At 40.5% G+C, this 22,346-nt stretch overlaps 1 protein-coding gene and 1 long non-coding RNA gene across 2 annotated transcripts in view; one reads left to right on the top strand and one right to left on the bottom strand.

The window, feature by feature from the left end:
* Nucleotides 1–443: 443 nt before the first annotated feature.
* lpar1 (lysophosphatidic acid receptor 1) overlaps nucleotides 444–22,346 on the bottom strand; it is a 104,010-nt gene continuing 82,107 nt past the window's right edge. Inside the window, 1 exon segment of the mRNA NM_001309026.1 lies at nucleotides 444–1,868. Within this exon segment, the coding sequence (NP_001295955.1) occupies nucleotides 1,549–1,868 (320 nt within the window). The 3' untranslated portion in view covers nucleotides 444–1,548.
* Nucleotides 5,161–9,603, top strand: LOC144996532 (uncharacterized). The gene is made up of 4 exons (XR_013659450.1): nucleotides 5,161–5,245; nucleotides 6,389–6,585; nucleotides 8,045–8,242; nucleotides 8,692–9,603. It is a non-coding gene; the product is annotated as an uncharacterized LOC144996532 (long non-coding RNA).

Here is a 22,346-nt window from a genome sequence, read left to right as displayed (position 1 = left end):
AAGTAGTTGGTAGAGGTCAGGAAGTGCTGTCATAGAGTAGGCCTAAATTTATAGCACTACAAAACAAAGTTGTATCCGTTCTGACTCACTTCTTATGAAGTAACTTATTTATATTTAACAAGGAACATTATAAGAGGAACTGCAATGCGTTTTTCTACTATTTAATTAAGTAGTGAACTAAAAAAGTATTTATTGTTGAGATAGGATAAACATCATCATTTTTAATTATATTTTATTTATGTGATGCAAATAGATTCAGGTATGTATATACTTTGTATAGAAATAGCTTAGTATTATAGGATGAATTTAGCTAGCATAAAACACGCATAAAAGGAAACTGATTTCCGGTTAAATTCCTGGCAAGAAATAGAGTTTGACTTACAGAGCTTAATGTACCTTTCTTCCCTGAATTTTCCGGGGTTTTTATTTTTTATTTTTTTTGGGGGGGGGGGGATGAAAAAGCATGCTTTGAACTGCTTGCATGACCATGCATGGTTCCAGGTCTCTTTATAATCCTGGAACAGTGAGGTGGATTCTTACCAATTAACAGTCAACATTCTCTTACGTTCTCCCTTTTTTTCTTTGTTTCAGAGACAGCAACATTCTCTGATGCTTTCAGCTGAGCCACTCACTAAGTAGCTTAGACCTCTGTCTCACATCCAGATTTGACTCCTTTCTGCTACGTTTCCTGGAACATCTTGGTAGAACTCTTAAGCTACAGACACACTGTGCATGTGACACGTGTTCTTAAAAAAAGCAAATTCAGCCCATGGTGTTTGCACTGGACAAGCGGACCTCTTCCCTTTTCTTTTTCTTCTGTTTACTTGCGCATGTTGCCACAGCTGGAAGTGGCTTGGTGCAAAGTGTCAAAGCAGTGCAAACCTCATGATTCTTGCTCCAGGCTTTTTTCTTTCACAGCCCTATTCCAATATATGAAAGACTCGGTGTCATATAATTCCAGCCAGGCACAAACCACAATTAATAACTTTTCCTTCAAGATAAATTTTCAAACAGGTGGCACTTTTATGAATTAAAAGGGATGCCATCCATTGGTCAAAGTTGAACCTGGTTAAACTTCCAACATGCATTCAATGGCTATGCGTTTCGTACATAGAGCCCAAAAACATTCGCAAAAACTTGCAGAGCTTTGTTTACATATGAGATCTTTTAACCCGGAAGTCCGAAACCCATGTTCATGCGCATTTACATAGATTTTTCATTGGTGGCGGGAAACAAGGGACACAATATCAGCAAACGTTATCTGAACAGTAAAAACGGACTGGCAATACTGTGATTCCACAGATCACTGTTAAATACTTCATATTATTGTTGGCTGTAAGAACATACTAAAAACAAATAAAAATGAACAATTAACAGAAAATTCTAACAGCCCAGTCCTTGAATATCATCCCTTAGTCTTAGTATCAAGATTTTTCATTGAAACTAATTTTATCCTCATCTTCAGTTGCTTTTTTCAGTTCTACAGTCTGTAGTTCATGTCTCTAGCTTGGTCTCAATTCAGATTTAGGGAGAACGTATTTTTTTAATTCACACTACAGAGTGGTCGTGTTGATGTTGATGGTGGTTCACACCTCCGCCTAGCACCGTATGGTTGATGGAAGAGGCAGACCGATCAGACCCCTCTGCTGCTGTCCCGTTGACATTCTCCTGCCGTTGGCAGCACAGGATCTGCCTGAAGGTGGCGCTCATCTCTTTGTCACGGTAAGAATAGATGATGGGATTCATGGCTGAGTTGAACTCAGCAAGAAGCAGGAAAAACTTTTCGTAGGTGAGGACATTGCAGCTGGAACAGAAGACATCAAGGAGCAGAATGACCAAACCAGGGGTCCAGCAAATGATGAATGCACCTGCAGAGACAAAAACACATTAAAAATTATTATTAAAAACATGTTGTACATTTCATACAACGAGACATACAGGAGACATTTCATGTAGATTTTTTGTGCTAGGTCATTTTTGCCCTTTTTTGTTTTCTATCGCCTGTGGATATTGGTACATTTAACACCAACTAACTTTCCAAGGTAACAAACTGAAAAGACTAATTTAAACTCACTCATATGATATATATTTCATCAAGATTTGATATTTACATAAAAATACACCAATCTTAAGCATGACAGCTTCAGACTGTTATGTAAAGATTTTAGTTTTGTTTCAAAGGTAGAAATAGGATTTCTTTTAGAATATTATTATTGATTACATCATGTTCATGTTAAATGTTTATATAGTACATTTAAAATTTTATAAAATAAAAAAATTACAGTCAAACAAAAACCGGTGGTCTTTTATCCAATTTGGGTAAAAATACAGCATGACCTAAGGTTGTTCAGTTGAAAAAAAAAAGAAATTAGAGCATTGTCCCTAAATGACCAATGGCCAACACAAGACAAATTCCTGTCTCTTTCAAATCGACCCAAATAATCAAAAATCCAACCCAACAAAGCTTTAAATTTTACTTTTCTCCACTCAGAACTGAGTTTGGTGGTGTAAACCCCAGCCAATGTACCTATTTGGCTTCGCTTGTTGTTTTCTAGGACATAGTTTCTGAAGACAATTCAGCCTTTAAAGCTTGTCCTCCCTTCATCTGTAACTGGGCTAGCCTCAAGCTCTTTACACCCCCAATCTAATAGTGCAACAAAAATGGCGAACACATCAGGATAGAGTGGAGCAAGGAGCTTGTGGCCTGCTCAGCGTATTTTCTACACCATAAATACAATCTTTTTTAAACGTTTGCCCCTGATTCACAACGATTTGAATTTAGAAATACTCAGAAATGCAAATTTAGCTGAATTTTTTTTATGTATGCCGTCCATCATTAGAAATATCCCACTGAACAAAAACACGAAAAAACACAATATTCATTGTAGTGGCTCTTTAACTTCCTTCGAATGTTCTAACTCCAGGTCATCACCTCCAGCGTGCTTTATTAGGATTTTTCAGCATATGTAAGCATATATATTTCATTTCACCTTCTTTCCTGAACATAAGTGACTGAAACTTTGCATTGTTGATACTCTTTTACTTCTGCAAAAACTGCATCTACTTTTGCTTCAACATCTATGGTTCTTTGTCTAAGTGGACCAGAGTTCGTTTCCCCTGATAATCCGGAACGAACATACAGTCTGAATACACCCAGGTGGACTCTGGTCCAGGACTGGGAACCGCTCTCCGACCAATCTTTTGAGGTGGTCTCGTTACGTTTCCAATCGGAACACCCCCCCCCCCGCAGCGCAACATACGGTCATTGTAGCAGCAAGGTGACAAGATGGTAGGGACTCCTTGACGCAAACTTCATTAATTTACACGGAAATGGGTGTTCTTAGTATATAGTGGGATGAAAGGATTTTTTTCGGGGGGCGCTCACGTGTCCCCTACGAGATCACTACTGATGTGTGTGTGCTGCCTTGCCTTGTGTGTGTGCGCGCGCGGCACGTACTGTCATCCCCGACCCCCGTGCACACAAATAGCCAGACAAACTTCTTTTGTTCAGCGAAATTAACATCATCATTAATTAAAGGATATAGAGGATATGAACAGGTGAACAGATAGAGAGGCGAGGGAGGGGCTTTGGCTTCAAACTGTCAGATGGAAACACGGGCGTCAGATTTAGACACAGCTTTCACTGCGTGAGTTGAAGAAGAGACTTTCTCTGGGATGATTTTATGAACTCAAACATGGAAACATGATTGCCATTACAACATTTCATTTTCAAAAGGTTCTCTGGTAAAGGTGTACCAAAATTCAATTAGAAATATCTAATTTGATTATTAAAATCTATTATCAGAATTGCCTTTTCATTTTCACAATGTAACTGCATAAAATGACTCAAAAATAAAATAAAATTGAAAATGAAATTTCAAATACCATTTCCTTTAACATTTTCATTTAGTGACAGAATAAGCGGTGTTGAAAAAGAAAAAGAAAAAGCATTTTGGCAGATTACTTTTTCTTTTTAATTTTGAGTCAACAAATGCAGCTTCATTTTGAAAATGAAAAAGCATTTCTGGTATTGACTTATTTTTAATTATGCTACAGAAAAACTTTCATAGTGTAAGGTCCCGCTGCCATTTGCCATGTGTCAGTGTTAATGCTCTGAGTTATTACACTTGATGTTACTGTAATAACTCTGAAAGAGTCAGATCAGTTAGACTACGAATATATGAAACTGTAAAATTAGCTAATTACAGTCATGTAGTCAAAACTCTCAGTGCTCAAGGTTTACATTTCTGACTGATCATGAGTGGAGATTTATCCTCAGAAACTTTAAGTCTCTAAAAAAATGCACAAGAATCAAAGAAGTTGCACACCAACAAAGTTCCTCAAAAATAGTTCCATGACTTCCTTGTACTAATTTCTTCAAGCTCTTGATGTTTATCATCTTCTGTATCCTGGACCGAGCATCTTCAAGTTGCATAGAGCAAAGTCCTTTGAACAGTTTTAGACAAGTCAGATGAAGAGTACATTACAGATTAAAGCCGGAAAACTGGAGTTTAATTCACACCCCTTTTTCTCCTTCACTAAGCAAAGTTTGTGGATAGGAATGAACTGAACAGTCATGGAAAACCGGTCTACACTAAAAAAATGATTCAAGCCGCTCTTTCATGTATGAGGCCAGAACAGTCTCATAATTCAGAATTGCACACACTCCAAGTCACAAATGCACACACTTCGATTCACAAATGTCATTTTATGCAAACGTGCTAAATAAATTTGGAAATGCACAAGTGGTGTTTCACAAATGCACACCCTGTGTTTCACAAACACACACATTGTGTTTCACACATGCACACTGAATGTTTTACAAATGCACAATAATTTTCTCACAAATGTGCACACTGTTTCACAAAAACATTTCAGAAATTCACAATAAATGTATCAGAAATGCACAGTAGGTGCTTCAAAAACATGATTTTTAGGTACACATGTGATATGAACTCACAGATCATACGAATTGCAGAATGTGCATTCAAAATCCCGCTCTCGTTTGTGAATCTCCCCACATTTGTGAGAGATTTTTCTACGGTGAATATTGAGTGGGTAGTGAATCTGTCAATCAAACTCATCAGCAAAGCAGGCGGGTTCGCTTTTAGCCAATCAAATGGCCCCTTACACTTTCTCCTCACTTTCAAACTGACGAGGGAGGGAGCTGTTAATCACAGCAGTTGAAAGTACGCGGGCGGCAAACATGGCGGAGAGGTCATCCGAACAGGATCAGTCTCAGCCCGTAAGTAATGCATTTATTTGATCATCCCCTCGTTGTACATCCTGTAATGTTATTGAATACTAAGTTGAAGAGTTCTCCTTAGCCAAGTGACATGTGTGAATGCTTTATGAACACTTCAGCCGAGTCATTTGCAGAGTACCCCCACCGCAAATTAGCTTAGCTTTGCTTAGCTTAGCCTGTGCTGTCATATTTTTTCATGGTTAAAGCGGGAGAGGACTTATGATGGTTTTGTCAAGTTTTATACTTGGCATACCAGCTCTTCACACAACACGAGTAACTACAACCAACCAGGGGCCTCGAAACTAGCCGGCTTTCGACTCAAGTTGTATCTGCCTGTGAGTGTGAGTGACGTTCAAGCCGGTGTCAGTTCAAGCTAGCGTCTATAGCCAGTCTGTAGGTTCTTAACGTGATTCAGATGGAACTAAGGGGAAAAACATGCCGGATTTACAGCAGCAAAGAAAGTTTAATAAAAAGTATTGATTTGGAGACGGCGATGTTGTTAAACACTGATGCTATGCTATGCTAACTAGCTAGTTAGCTGTTCCGTGTGCTGCCTTTATGTAAACGCGATCCGGGTTAAAGTTAGACACAGTATTTTCACAACCCAGACTTCAAGACGGGGTGGATATGTGCAACAAAGTTAATTCATATGACATTCATGAAAACGGCATTTTTTAAATACAACAGACGTGAATCCACTGTTGAATGAAAGAAGCCATTAGAAGTTTCTAACTCTAGAACCCGTAATTGTGCTGACAAGCCCTGTGAGATTGTGTCAGAGTGACAGCCACTAAAATCCCCGTATCTTTACTTCCAATGACGTAATGACAAGAATCCCAAACATTATATTGTTTTTAGGCTGTTTTGTAGTCGATAAGTAGTCACAGAAAGGGTGGATGGGAGAAATCACCTGTCAACAGTGATTAGAGTAGAAGTTACTGCAAGTATTACACACAGGCTTCCTGTGATCAGTGTCTTGTCTCTGATTTTTTTTTTAAAGCTGTTCTTTACTACAAGCTCAAGTTGTAATAGCAAGAGTGTTTTAAAAAAATTCCCCTTTCAAATATTTGAAAGTTATGTAATTTAATCTCAGCCAGCTAAATTATCGAATCCATGTTTGTCGTGTTTTTATTTATTCTCTAGGAATTACTGTATTGTGACATCCTTCAAAGGCTGCATCATCGACCGTCAAGCACCTTGGAGAGGCAACCTGTTGATGTGGAAGGCCTGGACATTCAGCAACAGACTGCTGTCCCAGCGCTGCTCCACAAAAAGACTGAAGCAATCTTTGGTTCCTCGTGCCATCAGGCAATACAACTCTCTGGCAGGGCCTTTTACAAGTAATTTATTTTAATTAATTTTACCCACTGATTTTTCAATTATTTACTTTTTTTTATCAATCTTTTTAATTTGTGATACAGTGATCCCTCGCTATAACGCGGTTTACTTTTCACGGTTTCGCTACTTCACGGATTTGCATCGTGCCTTGTGTTCTGCATTCTGATTGGCTAAAAAGTCACTCCGCTTCTTCTGTACCTGTGCGTCAATAACGTTGCAGTTTAATATGTACACGTACGTAAAACAGCTTGCCAAATTTACAAAACGTACGTGCAATTCATCTAGCAATTTGGAGTTTCTCTAAAACCCATAGAAAAGAGCAACAACTGCCTATCACTATGTTCTTCTCCCGAACAAACACAGCTGCACCGCAGGCTTCAAAAGAAGAAAACACTGCAGAGCGCAGTCAGAATGCAGCAGCTCAGTCTGTAGAGCAGTGAAATACACCTGAGTCACTATTTGTCCCACTGTACTTTGTATTTTTTTCATAATCATTTTAAATTTTCTCCCGTTTAATCGGGTCGCGGTGGGCGGGGCTAATCTCCGCAATTTGAAGCCTTCTGTTCACATCGATGATTCAAATTAATATTTGACAGTACAGTACAGAAGTTATTTGTTGAAAAAAACGTTTCTAAAGTACTTTTATTTGTGAAACAAATGCTTGAGCCTGTAAATTGGTTTGTTCTTTCTTTTTAATGTATAATAGAGTATTTAATTGTATAATAATTGTAAAAAAAATTAAGGTTTCTACTTCACGGATTTTGCCCATCACGGGTTCTTTTTGGAACGTAACCCCCGCGAAAAACAAGGGTTTACTGTATTTCTATTTGTAATGCGTGTGTGTTTTGTGTTTTTTTAAGATGGCCATTTTTAAAAATTTCTTCAGGGATAATTAAATACCCTTCTATTCTATTCTATTTCATATTTTATCATTTATCGTATTAATGTTTTACCTGACAATTGGGAATTTAGCATAACTTTTTTTAGACTCCTCTCTGAAAACAAAGGCAACTCTAAAACTCTTTCCCCTCATGAATAACATTTTACACCCCCTTGACAGTCTCTCTCGCCTCAATTTTTTTCCCAGTGACACATGTAACCCACTCCTGCCATTTATTTAACCTAGAAATTCTACTTATTGGCAACGTACATAAGAACATTACATTTTAAATTGATGCGTACCGTATTGGCGATGCATTTGTAATTATGTGTTTGAGACATGATTTTCATGTTATTGTCAGGGTGAGAGGAGATCACGGAAGACAACATGTGGGCATAGCCGAGTTAATGCTCACAGTGCGTAGAACTGACACAAACAGCTTCATTGCGGGAAAAGTGTACACACAATCAACTGTGATTTGAACCTAGTTTTAGAAGCTTTAATATATACATAAAAGTGAATGATGTATTAAAAATAAATCTGACAATATAATATTTCTTTTTGCTTTTTTTCAAATAAAGGATTGAGCCCCTCTGGTGTGATGTCTTCATGACTGTCACGTATTCTGCTGCCACTATATTTTCCTACCACGCATTCAGGCCAGTTTCGATGTCTTTAGTGACGCGTGGGACAGCCATCCAATCAGGATGGAGCAAAGCATGACACCAAATCAGCTGTGGCAGTTGGGCTTGACCCAGAACCCTGTTTCTGATCCCCGGGTAAGTGCTTTATGTAATCTCACTGTACTGGAAAACTGATTTGTGTGCAGTTCGACTAAAGTGGAAAGTATCAAGAACAGTATAATGAAATCACAATGACTACAATGAATTTTCATCGAAAATGAATGAAAAGTATTATTGTTGCGTGGTGCAAACAATTTCCCTAAATTGTTTGGTTTTTTAAATCAAGTAGGAAGAATAGAACATCTGCAAGTTCAAAATGTGTCACAATGCATGGCATTATGAGCTATCAGATGTACTAATCTCACTACTTTGTTAAGGATCACTTATTTGCAAATTAAAAACAGTTATGGAGATATGAGGTCTGCCTGCCAGCAACAATATAAGTAATTAATAAGTAATTAGTCGGTCACTGTGCCTACATAATCCAAAACATTAAAAAAAAAAAACTGCACTGTTCATAAACAGTATCTTTTTTTTTTTGTCAGGGTATGCTGGTTCCAGAAATTGAATGGGAGGAGAGTGGATCCATGACTGAACCTCATCCTAGGATCAATTTCCTGGAATGGGACAGTCCTCTTTTCGGTCCACAAATGTTGGAACTGCAAGACGACATCAATCCATTGTGGAATTCAGACCGTTTTGGAGTGGACCTATATCTTTACTGTCCCATTTGTTTAGAAGTTAATTTAGGCGACATAATTACATACAGAAGAAGAGAGACTGAGGGGAGCAAGACAAAGTTCAAATCAATACTGCTGTATTGTTCAAGGGACTTCATTGTATGTAAGGATGTTGTGAAAATTAATTCCAGTTTAAATAAAATTCAAATCAGTAGAGATCCCCCGCATCTGCTTAAATTTTGATGTTTTAATCTGTCCCTGTTTTCACTGAATTTTACTCGGCAATAAAGGGTGAATGTTTGCACTTTGTTGTTCTATGACCATCTTTTGTTGTTTAGTATTTAACCAGTTATAAAACCCATAGAGATGATGATCTTTTTTGCAAGGGTGACCTGGCCAAGAGGTTAGCAGAAATATGGTTACAATATAAAATCAATGACATTTGAGTTATTAAAAAATTAAAATTAAGGTCCAGCAAAGTGACTTTGGGCTGAGCAGGGGAGGTGTATTGGGTATCTGTGATTGACAGTGAGATGAGCCTGAGGTAACGTCCCACTGCGTGGTAAGGAGCAAAGTGATGCCAGTTTCTCCACAGAACCTTCTGTGGAAGTTGGAAGATTTTTCTCCTCAACCTTCATATTATCAAGACCAAAGGGAACCGTGTCTGAGTGTTGAAATGACGCTAGCATCAAAGCTAAGAGAAGGATAACGTACAAAACAATCCTGAGTGAAACGTTAATTGTAAATCTCATGACCAGTAAAGAGTTCGATGGATTCAATGTCAAGTGCATTCAACCACTGTTGCCTTGCTTCCAGGTCCACTGAAAAGTTGCGCAAGCCAGTAATTTTTGACAACCGAAGGCAAATAAACCGACAAGCCATGCTAAAGCTAACACGACCGACTGGTACAGAATCAAATATGGGCGGGGATTTTGCCACCTGCACGAAAGCGTAGAGAAAGTGTAAGGGGCCATTCGATTGGCTAAAAGGGAACCCGCCTGCTTTGCCGATGAGTTTGATTGACAGATTCACAAGCCAATGGTGACATTAGTTGACCTGCTCCGTCAGAGGAGTCTCAACATTCACCGTAGAAAATCTCTCACAAATGTGGGGAGATTCACAAACGAGAGCGGGATTTTGAATGCACATTCTGCAATTTGTATGATCTGTGAGTTCATATCACATGTGTACCTAAAAATCATGTTTTTGAAGCACCTACTGTGCATTTCTGAAACATTTATTGTGAATTTCTAAAATGTTTTTGTGAAACAGTGTGCACATTTGTGAGAAAATTATTGTACATTTATAAAACATTCAGTGTGCATGTGTGAAACACAAAGTGTGTGTTTGTGAAACACAGAGTGTGCATTTGTGAAACACAACTTGAGCATTTCCAAATTTATTTAGCACGTTTGCATAAATGACATTTGTGAATCGAAGTGTGTGCATTTGTGACTTGGAGTGTGTGCAATTCTGAATTATGAGACTGTTCTGGCCTCATATTAATGTAACACAATTACATTTTGTTTGTTTTATTTAAATATATTTGTTGTAAAATAATGTATCTACATTTAATTGACCTAACACAAAATGTATTAATAGTCTCACCTATAAACTCCAGTAATCCAAAATAAATGAGTTCAAGTAAGGGGCATGCTGTGCGCATGTTGAATGCTGTTTTCTACGGTGGCCCAGAAGGGTCACAACACATTAACTTCACACACAACACATTACCTTTACACACAACACATTAACTTAACACACAACACATTAACTCACAACACAACACATTAACTCACAACACAACACATTAACTCAGAACACAACACAATAACTCACAACACAACAACTCACAACACAACAACTCACAACACAACACAATAACTCACAACACAACACATTAACTCACAACACAACACATTAACTCATGGCCCAGAAGGGTCCCAACACAACACATCAACTTACCTCACAACACTTTAACTCACAACGGAAGTAAAGCAGCAATGGAAGTGCTTTTATTCTGAAATTTCCACTAGGCTGAGCGGCTATCCACCTAACAGAAAGTAACATTACAGTGAGCTGTGGAGGGAGCATGATTTTTCTACAAGAGAAGATAGCAGCAGTGTTGCCAGATTGGGCGGTTTTGGTTTTAAATTTGCGGGTAAAAATGGCTTTGGCCGGGTTTGCATAATTTGGGCTGTTTTAGGGTCAGTTCGGCGGGTTTTTTCCCTCATGAATATATAATAGCGGACTACGTTAGGCCGTATGGCTGTTGAACTTCTGTGTACTGAAGCTCAGTGAACGCACCAGGCAGAGACGCTTAATGGGCTCTGTCATCTAACCTGTTGTTGGGGGGATGCAACTTCTTAGAAATTGTGTTCTTTAAAGCCTGACACTGCGGCTGCGTGTAGGAGGAGATACCAGCCTAAAGTTATGGTCTGATCGCTGCATGGATCGGTGTCTGTGTTTATCGATCCTTTAATTATTAGTCTGAACGATCTTTTATTTTGAAAAATCATCGGATCGGGTGCTAAATCAGTCCAGTAGGGGGAAAACTCAATGAAAGCTGTGTATTTTTCTTTCTCCTGATCTAATAAAAGGAGGACAGTATTCAATATTTCTTCAGCGGACCGGCCTTCTTTCATTCATTTTCTTAACCCGCTCTATCCCCGCTATATGCGGCTCTTTCTTCCGTGTGCAAGGCCGGAGCGCGCCGACTATCGTGTCAACCTATGATGACAGTATTTTGCGCTCTCTGTGTAGGATACACTGGAGGAGCGCGGGGGGAAATAACTCTCAGCTGCAGACGATGTGAACAGGTGAACAGGTAGAGAGGAAAAGCAGGTAGAGATGCGGGGGAGGGGCTTGGCTTCAAACTGTCAGAGAGATGCAAACACGGCGTCAGATTTAGATGCAGCTTTCACTGCAGGAGTTAAAGCAGAAACTTTCCCTGGGATGATCTTATGATTTCAAACATGGAAACATGATTACCAAGTAGAACTCTCCAAAATACTAAACCCCATCTCTCCACATTCTTGGTGTCTAGTGTTGCGGAGTGGGTGTTTGTGTGTGTGTGTTGGGGACCGCATGCGCCTGTGTGAGAGGAGGGAGCGGAGGAAAGGAGAGGAGAGGAGCGGGCGTGCAGGACAGAGAGGGTGTGACAGCGGAGGGAGGAGTGTGCGTTCATGTTGTGTGTGTTTAGAGGAAGGAGAAACTTAATAAAGAGAAAGTTTCGGGCAACACTGCTGCTAGCTGCTCCTTTAGAAAAATCATGCTCCCTACACAGCTCACTGTGATGTTACTTTCTGTTAGGCAGTTAGCCGCTCAAATTTCAGAATAAAAGCACTTCCATTGCTGCTTTACTTCCGTTGTGAGTTAAAGTGTTGTGAGGTAAGTTAATGTGTTGTGTTGTGACCCTTCTGGGCCATGAGTTAATGTGTTGTGAGTTAATGTGTTGTGTTGTGAGTTATTGTCTTGTGTTGTGAGTTATTGTGTTGTGAGTTAATGTGTTGTGTTGTGAGTTAATGTGTTGTGTGTAAAGTTAATGTGTTGTGTGTTAAGTTAATGTGTTGTGTGTAAAGTTAATGTGTTGTGTGTAAAGCTAATGTGTTGTGTGTAAAGTTAATGTGTTGTGTTGTGACCCTTCTGGGCCACCGTAGTTTTCCTGTTTCTCTTTATTTATTCTTTTTATAGAATCTTCTGCCGTTTTACGGCTACAATTTTTCACCTATTTTAACCAATCAACTATTAAAATGTTCAGCCCCTCCGTCTAATGCCTGCTATGACTTTTGGTCCTTCAAATCCTTAGACTTTTCGAAGAGAAAAAACCTTCGTTCGTGATTTTCCACGCAAAATACGTACTGTGGCTTGGAATCGTTTCAACTCGGCTTCTACCAATAAGACAATACACAATGAACCTCATTTATAGAAAAAATGATTCTATGTAATTATGCTGGCGGTTGTATGTTGCCACAGAGGTTTTAGCTCAGTGGATCTGCCAGTGGGATTAGCATACAGAGGTTCTAAATTCAAGATTGGCTGATCGTTTTGATATATATTCTCAGATGACTTTTTTTTTTTTTTGCCTTGCCATTCTTGATAAAATTGAGTTCGACTAACTCAATTATATTTCATTACATGGAAGAATTTTCTTTGAGGTGGGGCTACTCATATTTATTGGATGGAAATCGAGACCACAATTAAATTGAGTTCATCCAATGAGTTATTTTTTTGAGTGTACCACAGTGTGCCTTAAACCAGAAGACCTGAAACAACGTCTGTGTAGATGTTGGACTACGGACTTGGGATGGGAAGAGGATGAAGGGGTCCAGCAGGATGCAGTGTGGAGCTTTGAACCTTAAACCAATTGATACAAACTCCATTCTTCATACCTTTATCATGGAATTCTTAAAACTTATGGTTAAAACAAGCGTTTTATAACAAGATGTCATTAAACAGCCTGGAGACTCAACAACCAACAGTTTATATTCCCAATGCAAAAACTCTGAAAAGATAACTTTTATTTTGACACCTGATAGTGACTTCCTGGAGACAAAAAAACAAAAAAAGAACAAACATGTCTTTTTCCCAAATCTGGAGCTTCAAGTCGTTGATGTCAAGTCTTAAATATCTGCTGGTAAGACTTGACTCTCCAAGTCTGGAGTCCAGGTCCCAGGTCTCTAAATGAAGACCAACCATATCAGTATGGTTCTCCCCCAACCTCCTTCAGAAATGAGACAGCACAGTGTGAAAAGCAACCCCCACCCCACCCCCCCGACTGAAATAGCATCTTTTCTACAGCCGTGTAGCAGCTGAACAGTAAAGATGTTTTGTGGAAACAGGAACTGTGGTGGTTTCTTGAGTATAACACTAATGCAGAACCTCAAGAAAATATACAGTAAAAAGAGAACTGTTACTGCAACACTTTTGGGTTTTAATAGTTGACACTATTTGTACAACTTTATCCCTAAAACATGTTAAATAAACCTCAGATTTTTACTCAGCGCATTCTAACTCAAAACATTAACACTGACACTTGTAATATGCGGGTGGGGCCTTACACTTGCTGTTGTTGTAAAATCTATGAAAGAGTCAGATCAGTTTGACTACGAAGATAAGACACAGGGGAGTTTGCTGTGGAAAGTGTACCACATCCATCTTTCTCTTTTGTTTTGACCCACCCTCGTAGTTCCTGGCCAATGAACGAAGAGATCTTTAGTCACATGGTTTTGTTACTAAGCTTTGGTCCATAACAGACTGCTTGACGCCAGTCCGAATACAGACCAAACACAAGGTTTGGGTCTCAATCCGGAACAAATAAAGCCGAATTGATCTGGAACAAAAGATTTTTCCAGTCTGAATACACCCTTAGAATACTGGAGTATCAGTGCTTTCAACTAATGAGGTATATTTGGAAATTGATTACTTGATTTGGGCTTTCTACTGACTAATTCTTGACTAATGATATGACTAATGAAAAACTTGGTATGAGATAAAATAATTCTGTTTAGCGGATCATCAATCTTTGAAGGGTCACATTAAAACTCCCAACCTAGCTCTCTGGATGAGTCATAAATTCTGTCCACGTTTAACCCTTGTGCTATCTTAGATGACCCCAACTTACATTGACTTGTTCTCCCTACCATGACAAAGGTGGATTAAGGTGGAAAGATTTCATGTAATCAATGGACACCAGTGAAGATCACAAATCATTGAAGAAAAAAGGTTCAGCACACTGTCTAGTGGGTCTAGATGACCCAACTCCCAATGTCAAAGTGCCTAGGATAGCACAAGGGTTACAGCAGTGAATTCTCCCATTTTTAAGTGCACACCATCAAACTCTCACCTTTTTATTAGAAGTCAGGAAGACATTTTCCTGTCTTATCTCTATATGTTTGCAACAGACAGTCACGTTGCACATTCAAAACAATAACATTAAGTTGATCACAAAATGTAGCCTCATCAAATGTAGCCCACAATACTGGTACTTCAGGAAAAATGTCAAACATATCAAACCAAACCTTTTAACGAAAGCACTTTTCTTAGCTTAGAGACAAACATTTATCACTCCAAGACCACAGCTGAATTCTTTAAGACCCATATTAAGTTATCAAAACAGAGTAAAATTGTCACTTTAAGACCACACATAAAACATTTCACCTCACACATCGTCAGTGCAAAGTCCATTATGTTGCCCAGTGTTTTCAAATTCTCTTTGTATTGTGGCAAAACTTGTTTGTAAGAGTCCAGATAAATATATTATTCACTGTTTGAAAGAAAATTCACTCATTTGCTGTCAAAAAACTTGTTTTCATAACAAGTTTGTCTTTTTGTCCATTGAGATAAAAACAGTGTTAAAGTGGTCACTATGTGTTATTATAATTTTTTTTTACTTGTCTTGTCCAACAGCTGAGCAGACAAACGAGAGCTGAAAGCCTCGTGTTGGACATTTTACTGTTACAACAGGGGTTATGAAACATTTGACACACTAGGTGTATATTTAAATAAACCCCTTATGTAATTTAGGCTAAACTTTATTCTTCTTACTCATATCTGTAACAGTCTTTTGTTGGACCTGACGGAAAAAAAAGAAGGGGAAGAAAAGAGAGGGATGTCTGGGGGGTAGGAGGGTGATTAAAGAGGAAGGGGGGTAGAACCGTGAAGCAGCATAAGGCAAAAAAATTGCTGGATGTTTCTAATCATTGCAGTCAGGTTTAAAAGTAATATAAATCCAAAAGGGGCCGAGGCCTGTCCACACACACACACACAAATGCCACAAACATTCCTGTTGGCTCCAAAAATGCCCACATACAAAACATGTCAACATAGACACAATACAACTGATGTTCACACATGCATCCTCATGCATTCGCCCCACCCATGTGAAATATTTAATTTAATCACTCAAAGTATTTGTGCAAAGGCGAGATAGCACCTGTGCTCGAGTGGATCTTTATGTTCTTCTAAAGTGAATGATGGAATGGAAAAAGAAGGAGGGAGAGTACTAAGCCATCTCCACACCAAGACCCCCACCGCGGCAGCAGTGGCAGCCAGGACCCCCTTGACCCGCAGATAGAGAACAACCGCCAACCGGGCATTCACATCCGCCACTGGGCAAGCAGGACCGCCACGGGGGCACCTAGAGCCAGAGAGTGGAGAAACACCGGGGGACAGAGGGTGCAAGCCCCAGCCCAACCAGTAGAGCAGCCTTCTCGCTGCGGCTGTAGGGTCCAACGCGTTGCCTCGACCCAGGAGAACACCCCCAGCCAAGCAACCCACGCAACCCAATTCTGGGCATCCCCCCACCCCGGGCACAGGCCAAGGCCCCCCAATGGAGACCCGCCCTACACTCCAGACAACCGCCCACCCAGTCCACGGTTGGTCAAGTTGAGAGCAAGGCAGGGGCCAGCCACCCCTGCCCAGAAGGAAGACGCCCCAGAGCGGTGGAGTGTACAAGAAGTGTTGTGCATGGCCCAACCAGGCTCACCCATAGATGGAATTTGGAGAAGGCCAGCGCTCGAGAGCAAGGACCAGAACCCACACCACAGGGACACGGACACCCCCAGGCTCAGATGTGATGTGAACCCCGGCCCCCGGTCTTGCCAGAGAGCACAGGGATCTCTCTCCCCACGTGGAAAGAGTGCCGCCAGGCCCAGGAAGCCAGCACCCAAGGAACACGGCCATCGTTGCCAAGGGCCTGGTACCCCCTACCAGGGATGGGGTAGGTAGACAGATGGTCCGAGGTCCCACCTTCCTTGTATGATGTATGTGCGTGTGTTTGTAAACGTGTGTGTGCGTGCGTGTATGTGTGTTAGAGAGTATAATTTCTGAGGGGTAAAGGGTGTGTGTACTAAGGGGGTGCAATTAAAATTGGCAGGTAGGGCACTGAGAGGAGATCTCCTGATTACTCACAGTGATGTCCAAACATCCTCCCCACCAATGGGCACTAAATATCTATTTTTTTAACTTGTTCTGTCCAACAACTGATCAAACAGATGAGCGCTAAAGGCCTTATGTGTTGGACAGGTTTTACTATTACAAAAAGGGGTTATAAATCTTCGGATAGTCAGGGTGTAAATTTGTATAATCCCCTTTCTGTTGTTTTATTTTTTTTTTCTTTGTATTTATTTATTGGTTTCATTTTGTGTTTTAAGTATATATACATGTTCTTTTTATCAAAGGGGAGGGAGAGGGGGAAAGTGTGTGTGTGTGTGTGTGGGGGGGGGGGGTGTAGAAGAAAAAGAAATAAAGAGGGAGGGGGTGAATGTGAGGGAAACCAAGTGCCAAGTTGCTAATTTGAATAGGTTGTGATTATAAGCTGTGAAACATTTTATGCTAGATCTGCAGAAAGGCGAATATTACATCTAAACTTTAAATTCTAACGCTACGATAAGTGGAAGACCCTGTATGTGTCCACTGATATTGTGGGTTAGGAGGAGGGATAAAGCAGACAGGGAGCAGTGTGCCAGTGTGCATGTGCACGTGGGGGTGGAGATGCATGCACGCTGCCAAAGTGAACCATGTGATCGTTAGGGGAACCAGATCCTTCCCAGCCTGACCAGCCAGACCAGGAGAGAGGGAGAGACCCCGGACCAGGAGCGTCCCCAGAGACGAGACCCACGCAGCCCGAGCGGTGGAGAGACCGCTAACCCACGCAGCCCAAAGATCACGACGCAACCACAGCGCCACCCCTACCTCCTCTCACGCTACACTACCCTCTACAGCCCCCCCACCCAACACGTCCCTCAACCCCTTTTCCCTTACCCCCCCCTCGGCCCTTCCAACTCTGGAAAAGGGAGGGTGAGCCCCAGCGGGTACTGGCGAGGTAGCCCCCTGGCCTGTCTCCACCCATGCACTCTCACAAACACACACATTCTTCTGGTTGCCCCCCGTCGCTACACAGTAACCCCCTACAGCCCAGCCTCGGCTAATAGGTTCCCCACACGCCAGGCCGCCCTGAAAAGACCAGGGGGGGAAGACCGGCCGCCCCTTCCCAATCCCACTTGTGTATTGTGGTGTGGGTGTGTGTGCTGCAGGTAAAATGGGAGGTCTCCACTCTCCCCGGGTGATGAGACAACCTCCAAGGTCCCGTACTGATGGTGGACCCTCCCCATCCCTTCCATTAGCCATTCGGTGTGAGTCCCATCTCATGGAGTGCAATGAGTTTCTCTAGTCAGTAGGCATGTAGACAGTAGGGCCCGGTACTGTCTAGTTATTCAAACCTCTTTCCCCCATGTACTTTTCCAGTACTATTCAGTTTCCAGCCTTAGTGCCTTCCATGGTGGGTATTGTTTTCTCCCATGGTTGCTCTTATAGCCAAGCATCTCAAGGGTCAATGCTGTGTAAACCAGTTTTTTGGTTTCTATGATTGATGTGGTACAAATTGCCCTCAATGCTTCATTCACAGTTTCTAGGATACTTTTAGGTGGTACATCACTTAGCTGTATTAGCTGGTGTCGGGGTTGCCTGGTGTTAATTCTAGACATGATCTTGTCTTTCGGGTCAGTTGCTGCGTCGCTCGGCGTAATAGTAGTTATTGGGGCTGTGTTCCCAAGTTTAGATTGGGAGTGTGATATGGCCTACTCTCTGACCTGGTGTTCTGGCACTTCCATGGTCTTCCATGGTTTGTACCACTTTAATCTCAAGTTGTGATAAGAGATACCATTTGTGGATTTTGAAACATTTAGCTACTAGTTGCTCAATGTTCCAGCATCATCTTCTTTCTCTTTCGGCTTGTCCCAGCAGGGGTCACCACAGCGAAACAACCTCTCTTTCAAGGATGAGTCGCATGGTTTACTTGGCAATGTTTTACGCCGGATGCCCTTCCTGACGCAACCCTCCCAATTTATCCGGGCTTGGGACCGGCACAGAAGCAGAGAAGGGAATAGGGAGCAGCCCGGATTCGAACCCTGGTTTCACGGGTGGAAGGCGCCGCAAACCAGCACGAGCTAAACTGGCTCCACTGCTCAATGTTCCAGCATGACGTGTTTTATTGTCTCTCATTAGTTATGAAGTTGGCAGTAGCGTTAGGGTCTTGCCCAAGGACCCTCACTGGATTATGTTAATAGCTCAAAAAGTATATGGGAGAAAGAGACAGCACATAACAGCAATGCTCAATGGCTGGCCTTTCTGAAAAACAGAACACAGCACCCTACCTGAACAGAATCCAGTAACTATCACAGTGGCAGACATCCAAGAAAGATTCTCAAGTATGAAAAAAAATACAGCAGCCGGCCCTGAAATGAGCGCCTGGCAGTACAAATGAACCAGCTGCTAAGAGATGGAACTCACCCGAATTGCTAACAGAAGGGCCAACGATTCTGATCCAGAAGGATCCCTCAAAGGGTGCAGTCCCATCCAACTACCGGCCAATGACCTGTCTCTCCACAACATGGAAGGTCATGTCACGTATCATTGCAACCAAGATAAATAGGCACGTGAATCAATACATGAGCAAAACACAGAAGGGCATTGGTAGAGAATTTAGAGGAGCCAAACATCAACTACTGGCTGACAGAACAGTAGCTCAAGACTGCAGGTCACGAGACACCAACCTGTGCGAACTTCGATATATATATATGTGTGTGTGCGTGTGTGTGTGTGTGTGCACGTGTCACTGCTCAATAACTTGTTTGTATAATACTACATACTCCCTACTCCCTTGTTTGAAACAAGTAAAAAGAAGACGCATAAACACATAAACACATACTGTTACTACGGCAACTCCTAATCTTTTTAGTAACATGTAAAAAGAACAGTCCAACACTGCTAATTAGCATATTTACAAAACACTAAAAATATTTTGCATTTCATAAAAAAACAGATTGACAGATTGAAAATTCAACATCAGTTAGCACAACCAGAATTAATATCTAAATAAGGGCTGGTGCTCTGCATTATAAGTCGGACAGTTGTTTTAAGAAAATAATTCATGCTTTTTATTGTTCCTTATAGTGCGGAAAACACAGTAATTAAAATTTTCAAATCCAGCATGTGTCATTTAGTTGTCACTGTAAGAAAACCATGTGAAAGGAACTGCTAGAGACAGCTTCAGACAATCTTGATCAGGGAACTTTGGAGATAGAATTGTCAGGCAGGCCTGTTATCTGTTAGTGAATTGCAGGCAACAGCTGCAGCAAATGCTTGACCTCACTTCCCAGCAATGCAAGCAGACTCTTCAGAGCAGAATACATTTCTGAAACAGCCCAGCAGACAAACAATCTGAACTATTTGCATCTCAGTGGGGCATCTTAATTCAAACTAAACAGGATTCAAGAGGAAAAACATTGAAAAAGTCTAAAATTTCAGTGCAACACCATACAAAAATAATGTTTTCTTTGTTCAATAAGTGTATTGCAATTTATGATAAAGCTGGGGAGGGAAACTGTTTTTATGTACTAGTGTTACCTTAGGAGTCTAACACTAATGTTTTCATTTACTGTTGCAAATCAAGGGTGTACATTTGCTGGTATCAAATTTAATTTTCTAACCTGACTTTTACAAATTATTTTTTGCAGAATGCAGAGGTTTAAAAATGCTTTAGAGAAAAAAAAAATCTAAAAACATAAAATGCTTCCTTGGCTTGACACTGTTCAAAAATGGCAAAAAGAAGGAAAGGAGGCAGAAGTGGAAATTCACTGGAGGAAAGTAAACAAACAGGGCCATGAAGCAGGCATGGAAAATTTGGAAATGTATAGCAATGCACCCGGACAGAGTCTGTGTCATGAAAGAGTTTTATACCAGAGTGAGTGTGTCATAAATAACAGTGTGTAATGGATGCTTTATGAAAGAAGTCTGTTGATTTGAAATACCAGATGTTTATGTGGTTGCAGAATCCAGCAAGTAGACACGTTTTTGTGCTTAAAGAAAAATTTAGTTTTAATCCCATAAAACCAACAAGAGATACATGTTTTCAAATAATAGAAGGATGTCTGAGGAATTTGGTTAAAAACACTTTCAAGTTAAACAGAAGACAGTAGTTTTGTGACATATTGTGACATTGCATTATAGATTAGGTAAACACAAAAACAAGTGATATCCTATATGTTTTTTTGCCAAAATAAAAACCATAAACTCTGTAAAATCTTCAAGTCTGTTCTACGATCTTAATTAAGAGTAAAATGGCTAAAAAAAAAAACATTTTATGAACATGTTGGCTTTTGATATAAGAAAAACAGTGACGTGCGGTGAGGTTAGTGGCACTGACGTCATCCGTCAGATTTACAAACATATGAACCATACTGAGTAACTTATTCACCATTTGATTGACAACAGTTAACGTGTTTTGTTTAAAATATCATTTTAACATGTTTTTTTTCATATGCAAACTGCAGCATAGAAAAAAGCCCAAACGTTATTATCGTCTTACCTTTACTTGTAAATAAAGTCCATACGCCGCTCCTTCTGAAGAAAATGACTTGCCGCTTGCTATCACTTCTTCTAGTATTTTTTAGCGTCATAATCTCAGGGCTCACCGGCGCCCCCTAACATGAGGCACGAGAATGTCTGGCCTCACTCAGCGGCTTTTTCGCCGGCGTTTAGCGCTCAGCACAAGAAATACGTCCCTCACATACAGTTATTTATAAAAACAAACACTGTACATCATATACATCTGCTAAATTATGTAAACTCAGCTCATATAGTACAAGTGATTGAACCGACATACAGAGAGGCAGCAGTACCGTCTGACTGCATAGGTATTGCGCAATCCACGGTGAGGTTCAGCGGGCTGGTGACTCATCGCACGTCACTTAGTATCTGAACCGGCAAATGGGGAAATTCAGCGATTTTGAAAAGAAAAAACACCCAAAAATGGTAAATTTAAATGGAAGGCACAAATTACTGATTAAATATAATAATTGAATTTAGTTTTTCTCTTTTCTTCCCATAATGACAGGTGAGGCACAGCCTCACCTGCCTCTCCTGACTGCACGTCACTGAAGAAAAATGAATGCTAAACTTGATGCCCCGTTCAAATGAAAATAAACAAACACCCTGCTCGAGTGATCTTATGAAAACCTCTTTTTGAACTACTTTTATCTTTGGTGCTATTTTTTTTCTCAACTTTTCTTTGGTCCTTAGGCCTTTTTTCACCCATTCCATATTTAAAGATATTGATTGTTTAAGGATGCCCATTGTCCGCATGCTATGTTTTTGGAAACAGCCTAAATCAAATATTATAATAAAATAAAATTCAGTTTGGCAGGATTTCTCAAAGCAGATAAGAACAATGTTTCAGAGTATTCACTGGAAGTGTTCGTCATCACTCTTCCTTCAGAGCTTTTTTTCTTTGTGTGTCTGTTCCTGATAGAAATCGGTTTCCAGAAGAAAACCAGATGGCAATGGCAGCAACATTAAGAAGTAACACAGACCAGACCATGACAGTAAGACCAGGCACTTCCAAAAAACATGCAGTCAAGTCTGATTTGAAAAGGGCTAAAACATCCTTCTAGAGTTACATACAATGAAACACCAAAAAGCATTTAAGATCAGTGGTTAAATGCAGGGGCAGTTGGTAAGCA

Source organism: Oryzias latipes, chromosome 12, assembly GCF_053564925.1.
Source record: "Oryzias latipes strain Hd-rR chromosome 12, Olatipes_Hd-rR_3.1".
In the NCBI taxonomy this organism is placed as follows: domain Eukaryota; kingdom Metazoa; phylum Chordata; class Actinopteri; order Beloniformes; family Adrianichthyidae; genus Oryzias; species Oryzias latipes.
Note: the sequence above shows the minus strand (reverse complement) of the source record. Positions and strands in the feature narration are given on the sequence as shown.